Source organism: Siniperca chuatsi, linkage group LG5 (assembly GCF_020085105.1).
Source record: "Siniperca chuatsi isolate FFG_IHB_CAS linkage group LG5, ASM2008510v1, whole genome shotgun sequence".
Lineage (NCBI taxonomy): Eukaryota > Metazoa > Chordata > Actinopteri > Centrarchiformes > Sinipercidae > Siniperca > Siniperca chuatsi.
The window spans coordinates 29,526,515-29,539,051 of NC_058046.1; the positions used below are offsets into that span (position 1 = coordinate 29,526,515).

Here is a 12,537-nt window from a genome sequence, read left to right on the forward strand (position 1 = left end):
GCTGGTTCCAGCTTCTCAAATGTGAGGATATGATGCTGATGATATGATGGTAAACTGAATCTGGGTGTTTGACGGACAAAACAAGACGTCACCGTAGGCTGAGGGAAATTATAACAGGCATTTTCGACTACTGTCTGACAGTTTACAGTCAAAGCGATTAATAGATTAATCGAGAAAATAATGGGCTGATTAATTGGCAATGAAAATAATTGTTAGTAGCAGCCCTATTTGTTAACAGGCATAAGCCGCAAATCGAATCACTCTTTTTTGCTTGTTCAGCTGTCTGACATCAGAAACAGCTGTCAAAACAATACATGTAAGTGAGAGCAACAAACTCATGAAATCGGCTATATTTAAACTAAAGAAAGAAAATTTGATGTTATTTGACTAAAAACAGCATTTCCCCCCAAATTTTAGACTTATCATTACAATACACACACATATATATATATATATATATATATATATATATATATATATATATAGGCTATATATATATATTCTTTTTTTCACACAGGTTGTAGGCACATTACACTCTACACATTAGCAGGAAAAAAAGTTAAACAAATATGCTCACTGATGAAGTAAATGGGATGTCCTGTTTTGTGAGTTGAAATAATAATCACAAAATAACATTGGTTAAACGAGGCTTAAAGTGATTAAAGAGATTTGATCTACAAGTTGCTGATCCTCCCAAAGTCAGGGTGAAACCATAACCATCTTAATCTTATCCATACTCTTATCGGCTAGGTTCTTTATCAATACTCTTACTGGTTCTTTGTCATTATTAAAGAATTGGTGTTTTTTAATTATCTTTTTTTTTTTTAAAGAAGACATTCAGAACAGGATTAGAATTGATTAATATTTTAAATATAATTAAAGATTGTTTCTAGAGCAGCAACAGTAACAGTAAAGTCACTATATACACTCAATAATCTCTCACTGGAAACAAATCTAAAATGTCAGTAAAATAATATTCCTGACAACAAAATACCGAGTGAAGTTTAGAAAGAATGAAGAACACAGACATCAGTCAGGAGGAGGAAGGACTGGCACTGAAGGCCCCCCTGTCCTTCTCCTTCTGCTGCAGGTATTGCTTGTTGAGAGAGGAGGGGCTGGTTTGTGGGGGGGGGGCAAAGTTTAAAAGAATTCGCCACATTTAAGATTTGTGGCAAACAAGGTTATGCTACATACAGATAGCTTTCAGTTTAGCGTGTTCATAACAATTAGCTATTAGCTTAATAAACGCAATGTGGTTGTAACAACAACAACTACGGACTAAGCAGGTGAAAAATCGCTTTTCAACTTTTTCTAAATGTTACCTTCACTTCACCTGAGCCCCGTCCTCGGTCGCAGAGGACAGGACAGAGAAGCTAGTGCGACCATAAAATATTTTTTTACGGATCTGAATCTGCATGATTCACGTGGGTCACATTTTCAGGTGGATGCATGTCATTTTCACAAATAAACTGAATTTTCAGATTTGTCTGAGTGTGGCAGAGTTGTGGTGGGGGCGTGATAAGGGATGAAACGAGAGAGAGAAGGTAGATAAAGGTAAAGAGGGGAAAGGAAGAGAAGAAGGGATATGAGGGCAAAACAACAACACAGGACAGGCTATCGACTGAAAACCCCGCTGCAGAGGGCTCAATACTCAATGTTACAGAGGGAGATTATCTTGACTGTGTCAATCATAGTAGCACCCCTTGGAGCTTGTTAGTTTAGCCTCTTCCTCTGCGCTCGGGAGGCTTGACCATGCATGTCAGTCAAGGGCCAAACCAATAGGTCTTTGATGGGTGGAGTAGGTTGGAGGTCAGGGGGAAGGCTCTTTGTTCTGGGCCAGACACAGACCTGAAAAAAGAGATGGGTGATGGGGCAATGCTTTTGTCTGAGGCCTCTTTTGAACCTCATCAAGGCACTTTTAACCCATCATAATAAGGCTGACAGGCCCCTTGGTGCTTTTGCTTTTCAGTTTCACTTACAAAAGCGATGAGAATTGGGATTGAAGATAGAAATACCTAAAAGCTTTGTGCAGGCTCCAAATCTCCAGGGGGATCGTGCAACTAAATCATGACGCTCATGGCAACTTCTAAAGTGCAGATAAATCAAATCAAAGCAGCTAGCATGCAGTTGGAGCTCATCTTGGTGCTGTTTCAGCTCTTTAAGCTCTATTTCAGGATTACTGTGAAATGTAAAAATACACACCCTATCAACTAAAAAAGTCTTCTAAGATGACATTGATATTTTTTTTCATACCTGACTGTAATTGCCGGAGACCTTTTCTCTTCTCTTTTGACACACCTCATTGTAGCATCTTGAAAAAGCCCTGGGGTGCTGTACTATCCCGTTTCGCCTTTTGTGAGCAAAGTTGTGAAGGGCGTTTCCATTTCTTTTCTTCCCCTATCAAAAACACTATCCCGAGTTTCCTCCTCTCTTTTCACACTCAGAATGAGGTATTGACAAAGATGTCGTTGTAAAGGCTTTTTTGGGTTGAACTCAAGTTTAAGTGCCTCAAAGCTTTTCACTCTCAATATCTGGCAAACAGTTATCGCTCAATTTTTTGGCAACAGGAATGTGTGAAGAAAGAGTTCATCTAGTCACATTTTTATTTATTCTTTATGCTACCATTCTGCCATCAAAACATCCGAGAACTTCTCTCAACCTGAAATTTTCCCATGTTCACAGGAAACAAGCCTTGTTTTCCAGTAAGTTTCGACACCGTATCATAAGCCCAGATCTGTTTGTTGCTCCACCCAGATTGGAGGCAGACACCTCTTTGTTTAGCCTGAGGCTACCGCTCAAACGAAAAGGGCAAAAACTGGGTCCAACCATCAAAACATTGGATTACATCCCCTTTCTCTATTTCTCTCTCCCCTTCTCTTTTTCATGTCTGTCAATGCGTGATAGCCCTATTTGAAATAAGACTCCCAAGAGTTCATCTATAGCCACTTATGTAATTTACTGCACTTTCTTAATCACCCCCAAAGGAGGCGGACATGAACAACCATCAATAATAATTACAACCGTCAGCTTTAAAAACATCCTCATTAGACCTCCCATCCCATGTCTGACCCACTGGCATTTTTGATCAGTAAATGATGTGGTGTGTCCCTTCAAGCTCTCTCTCCCAAACCCCTGGTCCCCAAATAGTCTTTCATCCCACTCTTTCACACACACACACACACACACACACACCTGTACACACCCTTTTAGCAGAAGCATGGGAACTTCATCCACAGGGCTAAGGTGAATAGATGTGTCTGTGTTTGTATGTGTGTGTGTGTGTGTGTGTGTGTGAGTTAGGGAAGGGAGGGTGGAACAGAAGTTGGAAAGCAGACAGTCTCAGATTAGCCGTGGTGCCACTGTGCAGATAAGAGCAGACCTCGATGGACGGAAATCTATTAGTTTAACCCGGCAGCATTCATTTAACCCGGTCCTCATGGAGACACTCTGATAAAAGTTGCTGCCAGTGTGTATATATGTGTGTGTATCTGTGTGTGTGTGTGTGTTTAGGGTTTTTTTTAGGGGGGGTTGCATTCACATCCATGTGCGTCAGAGATGGCCCGCTTGGCTCTGAGTAGAAGAGCTTGTTGAAACACTCCCATACCCAGAGGTAGATCACAGAAGATGCTTGGACACTTAATTGGCACAATTACGCTGTGAGCCACACACTTCGGTACAGAGCCAATTATAGCCACACTGCGTTTTGCCTCACAGGCTCTCCGGTCCTGCATTTGAAGGCAAGAGGGGCTTACATCTGTACACAGAGAAAAACAGCTGTTCTTGGCTGGCGGCTGTTCGAAAGGTTGCCTTTAATAACCATTTTCCACATACCTTAGTCAGAAAATTTATAATAATCTTTAAAATGCCTGGCACTGTGAAACTACATATAAAAATCTCAACATCATTTACATCAAACTATGTGTGCAAATGCTGGAAATAATATACTTCTATTTCCATTCATTTTTCACAAGTTAAACTTTGAGTAAGATTCTAGAGAAACGTTTTGTTTAGTTAAACTAGTAGACGCATAAAAAAAGATGAAAGCTACACTCCCCTCATTTCGTAGAAATGGAGAGAGGAAAAATGCAGATTGAAAAGTGGTGGTCAGAGGCTTGTCTGGATTGTGATTTGAGGTCAACAGCAGATCAGAGTCTTGCAATTTACTGCCTGAGAGAAGACTCTTTAATTGACTTGGATGATTTAGCATGCAAACTGCTGCCTGCTGCTGAGCTTCATGAATGCATGTATTGAAGAAGAGGGCTTGTTGGTTGTGGAGCGATATGTATAGTCTACTGTCTATTGTTGTCCTCTCACAATGCACTTGTACTAAACACAAGGTCGTGATGTTACTGTGTCCTATGTGGCTGGTAAACACACCACTATGTTCCTTGAGGAATGTCTTTAATGGATCGATTCACCTAAATTACAAAGGACGTTATTCACCTACCTCTATTGGTATCCAGCCACGTAGATAATATTGGTTTTATTTGCTCAGGATTTAAGATATCTGATTCTGAGATTTCTGCCTCTACCACAATACAATGGAGATGAATGGAATTTCATTTGTAGTGCTTAGAGCACTTTCCAGAAAAACAACCCCTGTTACCTTTGACAATCTACAGACCTCACTCTCAACTGTTTTCTTTTAAATTATTTCTTCAGCAGAAAGTAAGTCCAATGAAACGCCTGAAGACCCTAACCCTAACCCATTTTCCCACAGACAATGTTACGTGACTCAAAGTTGGAGCACTTCTACGGCTTGAATTGGCATGAAACTCTCCTGGTTAAACCATAATTTTAAAAGATTAACGACTGTGTAAGAAAATATGTGGTTCTTTGAGAAAGAGTTGAAGGTACAAGTCTGTGTAAATAAAAACCTGAAGGTAAAAGTTAACTACAACTCAGATGAGAGCTAAAGATTAGCTTTTGAGAAAACTGACAATAGAATCGGCAGCTTAAATCAATTTACTTTTGGATTCTGGGTCAATTTGGAATTAATTCAATAATTTCAGAATTTGCTTCTGCTCTAATTCACGGACTCTGACTGGCTTCTTCTCCATAGCAACAGCAGCTGAGGCTCATGGGTATTGTAGTATCTTGAGCTGTCCACTATGCCAAACTGACATGATTTCTCAGAAACAAAGTTGAAATAATTAAAACTGGTAGTCATAGCATAAATCTATATGTTAAATTATCTGGCAAACTCTCATGACTCTATGTTCAGTGACGCTGAGCATAACGTTTAAAGAAAAATTTGAAATGAGAATACAGAATGGGGAAACAAATCTCAAAAAGCGATATCTCAAAACCTGGGCAAATAAAACCAAAACTATCTGCATGGCTAAAAACCAAATTTGAAAACATGATTGTTTGTAATTTGGGTGAACCTTCAAAAACAAACGTACAAACACATAAGGGGCATATTTTATTGCATGAAATTGGTTCCTACTCTGATTCTGAGATTACTATAATGTCGATGGCTGATGCTTTAACGCCATACAGTACATCTTCGGGACACTTCTATTAACTTCTTCAATTTAATAAAGCAGCACATTGGGATCTTAATATAGTCATACAAACAGTGGACAGTTTGCCTGAACTCAGATTTGCACCTGACATCATGGAGATTCAATTACAATCAACTTGGGGAACACTATTCACTCTGGCATTTCCATTATCCCATCTATGTAAGGGAAAAGCATTAGAAGCCATTGTGGACACTCATAAATTATACAGTACGCACGCACACACCTGCATATAAATATCCAGGAAATGGCTGGCAAAGATATTCAACCACCCAATGAACTGTCATGCACTTCACACCCTCATACTAATGCGCCAGGGGGAGAGTCCAATATCAGCCTTTAGGAACAGATTGGAAGGAACAATAAACGGAACATAAAACAGGACTTTGATTTGTGTGATGCTCTTCTGATGAATGTTATGAAGTATTCAGAAAAGGTCAAAAGAGTACTTAAGAAGTGCAAAAAGGATCTTGTTTAAGTGTTAAATTGCGGAATTATTGCAAAGCAACGTCCAAGCTTAATACCAGACTTAAGAGTAGATCATTTACTTCTACGTCATGATATAAAATGAATTCTGAATTGTACCATGCTGATGATCAGTAATGTGATATTCACTGTTGAAATGAGCCTCGCTAAGTCTACGCTTAGACACGAGAGCTGTTGTCCTTTTCCTGAGGCTTTGTGCTCCTTTTTTGCAGGGGAACAATGTGACATTTCCCCTCTGCCCAGTTTCTCCCTGTTTTCACTGGGGTATTTTATAGCAGGCTATAAAGATAAAATGTGGGGCTGTTAGGGCTCTTTCTCCAGCACCACTGTGGTGCCCTCTCCACTAAATCACCACCGGGAAAACGCCAGTGATGGGATGAGAAGTGAGTTTGTAATCCGCTACTTCTCTGCTTCTCAACATCTGATACATGCTTAGAGCCGTGTGTTAAAGACATGCAGTGATTCCAGGCTTTGCATTATCCACCTGTGCCTTGGCCTCAGCTCTCATCTCATAAAACCACAATTGGCCTCGGGGTCAGACATGCCAAAAATCAAAAATCCTCCTTTTGTCTAAGAATTACCACCTATTGTGGAGTTCTAGCCAGAAACGTCTGCAAAAATTTAAGCCTCAGATGAAAGACAGACAGAGTTAGGGTAGGGAGATTAGAAAGAGTTTGAAGGTTGTAGGGGATTAAAGAAATATGGGGAACAGAATTTGAATTGCAAGTTGCACTTCATGTAAATAAGGAGATTTGCAATCCAAATTGAGCAACAATGTCCAAGACATCTCACAAGCCAACTTTCTGTGATCAAACAAATCAAACATTACACATCTTTCCTTGTGGTGGGATAACTCGCTCCTCTGCATGCACGCAACAACACACACACACACACACACACACACGTGGGTGGGTGGGTGCATGCACAAATACTTGACCTTGTGCAGACATGCCATAAATACCATCCGTCATCTTTTCACAATGAAGTGGCCACGTTGGTCCCCATTGCACTGCTGATGGCTGACTCTTTACAAGGAGGGTGTCTGAGAGAGACTGAGAGTAGCTGTAGCTACAGCCCTAAGTGAAAGAAATCCCTCTGTCAGGAAGAAACAAAGCTATGAGCTGTCAGTGAGTTGGAAAATCTGCTAACTGCATCGGTGGCCAAGAAAACAACAAAATCCAAACAATGAAGATGTCCATTTTGAATCGCTTGTTGGACATAATACACTCCTAATGTGCAAGGAAAGCCTTCCTCGATCCTCTGCATGTATCCTATTCATAAATCTTCTGAATTCCCATCTAGTTCAAGTAAAAACAAATCTGTCTAGTGCCACTTCAAAGCATTGCTGCGTTATGAGTTTAGAACCATGACTTAGAGAAATGTTTCAGAGGCTTTGGACTGGGGTGTTCTGTTTCTTATGGTTTGGCGATCTGGGCCAAGCCACTGTTCTGGATGTCTCAGTGAATTTGAACTGACTCACAAAAGAGTGTGGCTCCCTGCAAATACACAAGTTTGACAGTCGTGCATACAATGCTGACAGTCGCACTTGGAGTGCGACTGACAGATAGAAAGGGTTTTCTAGACACCCAAAGCCACCGTGTCCCTTCACATTCCAGGGATAAGGGATGGAGATTTGCTTACACACACTCTTCAAGTGTGTTTGCATCCTTGTGATGACAAGGCTAAATGTTCTGTTTGGTTACCACCAATAAAATATTCAGGGGTGAATGTCTGAGCAGGTCCCCTGTGCTCAGACCCTTTGCAAAACACCAACAACCTGGTTCTAAATTATTAAGAGAGTCAAATGCTTTATCTAGGAAGTTCAAAGCTCTATCAAACATCAGTATCAGTCTGACTTAGAAAGATGATTTTTACAGGTGCTACTCAAAGCATTTTGACATCAATAACAAATTCTAATTATCATAAACAAACAAGATAACTGCCAAAAGACTGGCAGCCTTACACTGTGAGCCACTGGATTTTGTGGTAAATCTGCCGGATTTCCAACACAAAAGGAGATTACTTTACAATGTTATTCTTCCAGTACAGAAAGAGCTTAAACTTACTATACTCGAAATGCTGGGTGGTGAAATGAGTGAAAAGCTTAAAGGTCCAGTATGTAGGATTTAGTGGCATCTAGTGGTGAAATTGCAGTTTGCAAGCATTTGAATACCGCTCATCTCACCCTCCCGTTCCAAGCGTGCAGGAGAAACTACAAATGTCTGCGAAACTCGCGAAAAACGTGAAAGGCCCAATCTAGAGCCAGTGATTGGTTTGTCCGTTCTGGGCTACTGTAAAAACATGACGGTGCAAAATGGCGACCTCCATGGAAGGGGACCCGCTCCCTATGTAAATATAAACGGCTTATTCTAAGGTAACGAAAACTATTCTTATTTTCAGGTGATTATACACTAATGCCACTAGCTCCTCCTAAATGTTACACACTGGACCTTTAAAGAATAAACTAAATTAATTAAAAATAAAATAATAATTAAAAACCTGGAGTGACAGCAGGATTAATCACTTGATAATAAACAACAGATGTTTAAAATGCTACTTGTAACTCTTTGAGATGAGTGTCACCTTCGAGGAAAAGTAATCTGATGATGCATTTTAAATGTTATCACTGACATTTCCAAAAGGTTTCAACAGGGCACATCTTTACTGTTGGTCTCCATCACTCCCTTAACTGGTGAGCTCCATATGTTCGTATGTATGTCACGTCTACTAAACTGCAGTTTGCCACTGGATTACAAAGCATTTAAACAGAACACATAGTCATGTAATGGTGTGACACAGTGGAGTGCTGGGGGTGAGTTGTTTTATGCAGTGTAGGATATTCACAGGCTTTCTGTAAATTAAGCACCATATTGGCAGTTCTATTGCAACTACTGCACACAAGTTTTAGAGCAGTGGTTCCCAACCTAAGGGTCAGTACATTTTAAAGGAAAAGTTTAACATTGGTAAATACGCTTATTCGTCATTGTACTTCTGATTCTGATTCTGGTTGTCCAGCAACCAGCTGAGCCTCCAGGAAGTTACTGGTCCCGAACACTTCGGTTTTTGTATGAATTACACAAATCTGTTAATTAGTGAGCTTTAGAGGTTCTGGTAGGTGTCTTTTGTTACCTTTGGACAGAGCTAGGCTAGCTGTTTACCCCTGTTTCCAGTCTATGTGCTAAGCTAAGTTAGCCAGCTGCTGGCAGTAGCTTCATATTTAGCAAACACACATGAGAGTGGTATTAATCTTCTCATCTAACTCTGCAAGAAAGCAAATAAGCATATTTCCCAAAATAATCCCAGAAAGGAAAAAGAAAATTCCTTTATGGGATCACAAGATGAATCAGAGACCTCCAGAAAGTTGCCACCACTTTGCATTAAGGAGTCACAAGCCAAAAAGATTGGGAACCTCTGTCCTAAAGGTTAATTATTTGCATAATGTTAATAGCCGCTGATGAGGCAGAACTTATTTAGGTGATTTAATATGGCCATAAAAAGTCAATCTGCCCTTGATTTAACCTTTCACCTAGAGACAATGTTTTTGTCCTATACCCCAACCCTGTGTTCCAATACTCAATCCCATAAACTACTATAATAACCCTTGGGTTGTAACCATATTATAACAAACAGTTGGTTTGTTTACTTGTATCATTTTTAATAAGAAATCCCGTACTGTGGGTTACACTATCAGTAAACTTCCAGATCAAGAAAAGGGACTCACCTGCAGTAGTTGTGTCTGCCCAAACCACCCTCTCCATTGGGGTATTTGAGGGTGTTGTAAGGGTGCTGGAAGGTCTCATTCCAGAAGAGGCAGGGTTTACCACCATGCAGGCTGGTCTGGTTCTGGAAGCCCCTGTAGTCCTCTCCATTGGCAGTGTAACACTCTGAAAAGAGATAAATTAGATGAAGAAAGTGAGAAAATTTACTGGTGTCTGCAATACGGGATTAGACGTCTATTAAGATGGAAATCAAAAGCTTGGCCAGAGCTTTTAAAGAGGCATGTAAAAGGCAGCCACATATGTGACCTGCTTTATTGAGAATCTGGATTCAGTGAAAAACTCTCATGCTATTAAAATGTTTTAATGTGTTTGGAATGATCATAGACGATATACGACGAGGTTTGGAATAATTGTATTCTTTGCCCAGGCGCAATTCATTTCAGCTCCAGCCCAACATGTTAAAGCAAGATCAATCACAATATTGTTTCAATTAATGTCAGCGCAGAAGCATAGAAAAAAATACCCCACAGATATACAACAAAAGCAAACATGGCTTGAATTTCCAGGAAGTGTATGACAACCATATGGCCAAGTCAGAGAGAGGGAGTGAGAAAGAGAGAGAGCTGGGTTCCCAAGGCAAAACAATGGTTGGTGGAAGGCTTTTCTTCCCTGAATGAGGGAATTTAAATAAACAATGGCTGATGGGAGCATGATGAGCCATCACCGCTCATCGCTCTGAGCCTCAGGGGGGCTCCCGTCAAGAGTTTTAACAGCTACAACTGATTTCCTCTTTTGATTGCATTATGATGAAAAATATTAATTTATTACGTGACTGTTATGATTACTCATACTGCAGTTGCTCATAATTGCTACGACTGTTGACAGAGCAGAATACCCTTCAGTGTAACCAGTGGGGATAAAAACAGGTTTTTCACTCTCTACATATGACATTAAAATACAAAGAGTAGATGCAAACGATGCCACAAGGGCAACGATTTGAAGTTCAGTATATGCATTTTCCATTCTTAAAACATGTACAAATAACACTTTCTAGTGTTAACTTTTCTGCTTTTCAAAATGTCAAGCAAGAGCACATGGAAGTATTACATCAATTTCACATCATGACTGTCAATCAAACATTAATAAGAAAAAAAACAATATTCGCTTGTTTGGCTCGTCTCCATGGGGTCTTGTTGCTATGTACGCGGTTAGCCAATGACCGGCTCCTTTCATCAAGTCAAGCTGTCTGGGCTGAGTATGAGCTAATGCATTGCAATATGACAGTCATTATACCCCTTGGTGAGCCAGCTGTGCTCCAGGACTCTCTCCCATTCTCTTTTGAGTGCAAGGTTTTTCAACTTCCTCTCCCTCTCTTGTATCTTATCGTCTGTTCTCCTCTCTCACCATCCTCTACTCTATGCTCCTCTGCTGCTTTTGCCTTTTTTGTCATTCCCTTTCAGCTATATACAGACAAACATTTCTTTGGGGATCCCTTAGCCTCACAGCCTTGTAATGCAACTTCTGTAGTCTGTTGCCAGGTCCATCCTTAGATGGCAACCTCTAAATGCTGTTTAACAGGTCTAGAGGAGGCAGGTGGCATCAATAATGATAATTAAAAGACATAAAAAGGTTCATTTTTTTTATTTGTGGGGATCAATAAACTCTCAAATTAAACATCTGTGTGTTGATTCTATTAGAAGATGCTTAGAAAGTGTTGTATTGTAAACAAGAAATAAATGTTGTGAAAGTTCATCTGTTTAGCAATTAGCTTCCCATACTTTCTACCATGCTTTGCAATATTTACAGCAGTTAGCTTGCACGCAAACACGCATTCCAGCCTCTTGCATTCACCACAAAAGTACTGCTAACACTTAATTTTAGAGTAAATCAGAGGCCCGGGCTGTTCTCAGTGTGTTAGCCAAAGTTGCTTTTAATTAAAGTTGTTTCGAATGTGTTGTTGAGTCAAGCTTATCAGCCATCCATCATCTGGCTGATAGGAGTTCAACAGCAGCAAGGAGCTGCAGGGTGTCAGGTTCCTGCAATTATGATGCCACTCTATTGTCTGTAAATGGTTTCCCTCTCTCTTAGCAAATTAATACTGCCTCGGCATGCAAGGATATCAACCACCAGATCGTAAATCCACTTGAGAGTGACTGAGGCAGAACACGACTCCATAAAATTAGAAAAACAGCTTAATGGTGTTACAACAGGGGTCATGCTCTTGCTACCCTTACACGAGGGAGCGATGAGAGGGGTGGAGGAAACAAAGTTATCGTCGGGCTGACGCCCAGAGGACAGGCGAGGCATCTTAATAATGCACATTTGGAAGGTATCAATTGCTGCATGTGCAAAGGATGCAGATGATCAGCATGGAGCAGTGTTTAACCTGTAGAAGCCTTTGGAGATAAGGGGGTGTTCTGATACCAACATTAGTGTCAGCTGCGCTGGTATAGTTCAAGAATTATGGTATTTGGATATGAATTGTATAATATGATATATACTTTGGGAAGACTCAAATCAATCAAATAATGAAATTTCATTGCATTTACATTTTTCTGGCTGCCGGCAGCCACTGCAACAGTAGGGAAGGAAACACTGCTATTGAGAGTTTGGCAGCAGCATAAGCACAATCATGAGTCACTGCTCCCCAAAAGCAATCACGACTGTTACTGCCCCAGTCAGAGAGGATAACATCAGGCAGGGACAGGGCAGCCGACTGCATCCCAAATGAGCTCACGTCCTTCAAATATCTTCTCCTTGAAAAGAGCGGGTATTAAAATGACTGAACTTGGCTGCATGCAGCGCTG

General features: G+C 40.4%; 1 protein-coding gene across 2 annotated transcripts in view; it reads right to left on the bottom strand.

The window, feature by feature from the left end:
• Positions 1-12,537, bottom strand: part of kremen1 (kringle containing transmembrane protein 1) — a 59,332-nt gene that overhangs the window by 27,035 nt on the left and 19,760 nt on the right. For both annotated transcript variants that reach the window (XM_044196964.1, XM_044196963.1), the window contains exon 2: positions 9,733-9,895. In XM_044196964.1, the coding sequence (XP_044052899.1) occupies positions 9,733-9,895 (163 nt within the window). The remainder of the gene's footprint in view (positions 1-9,732; positions 9,896-12,537) is intronic.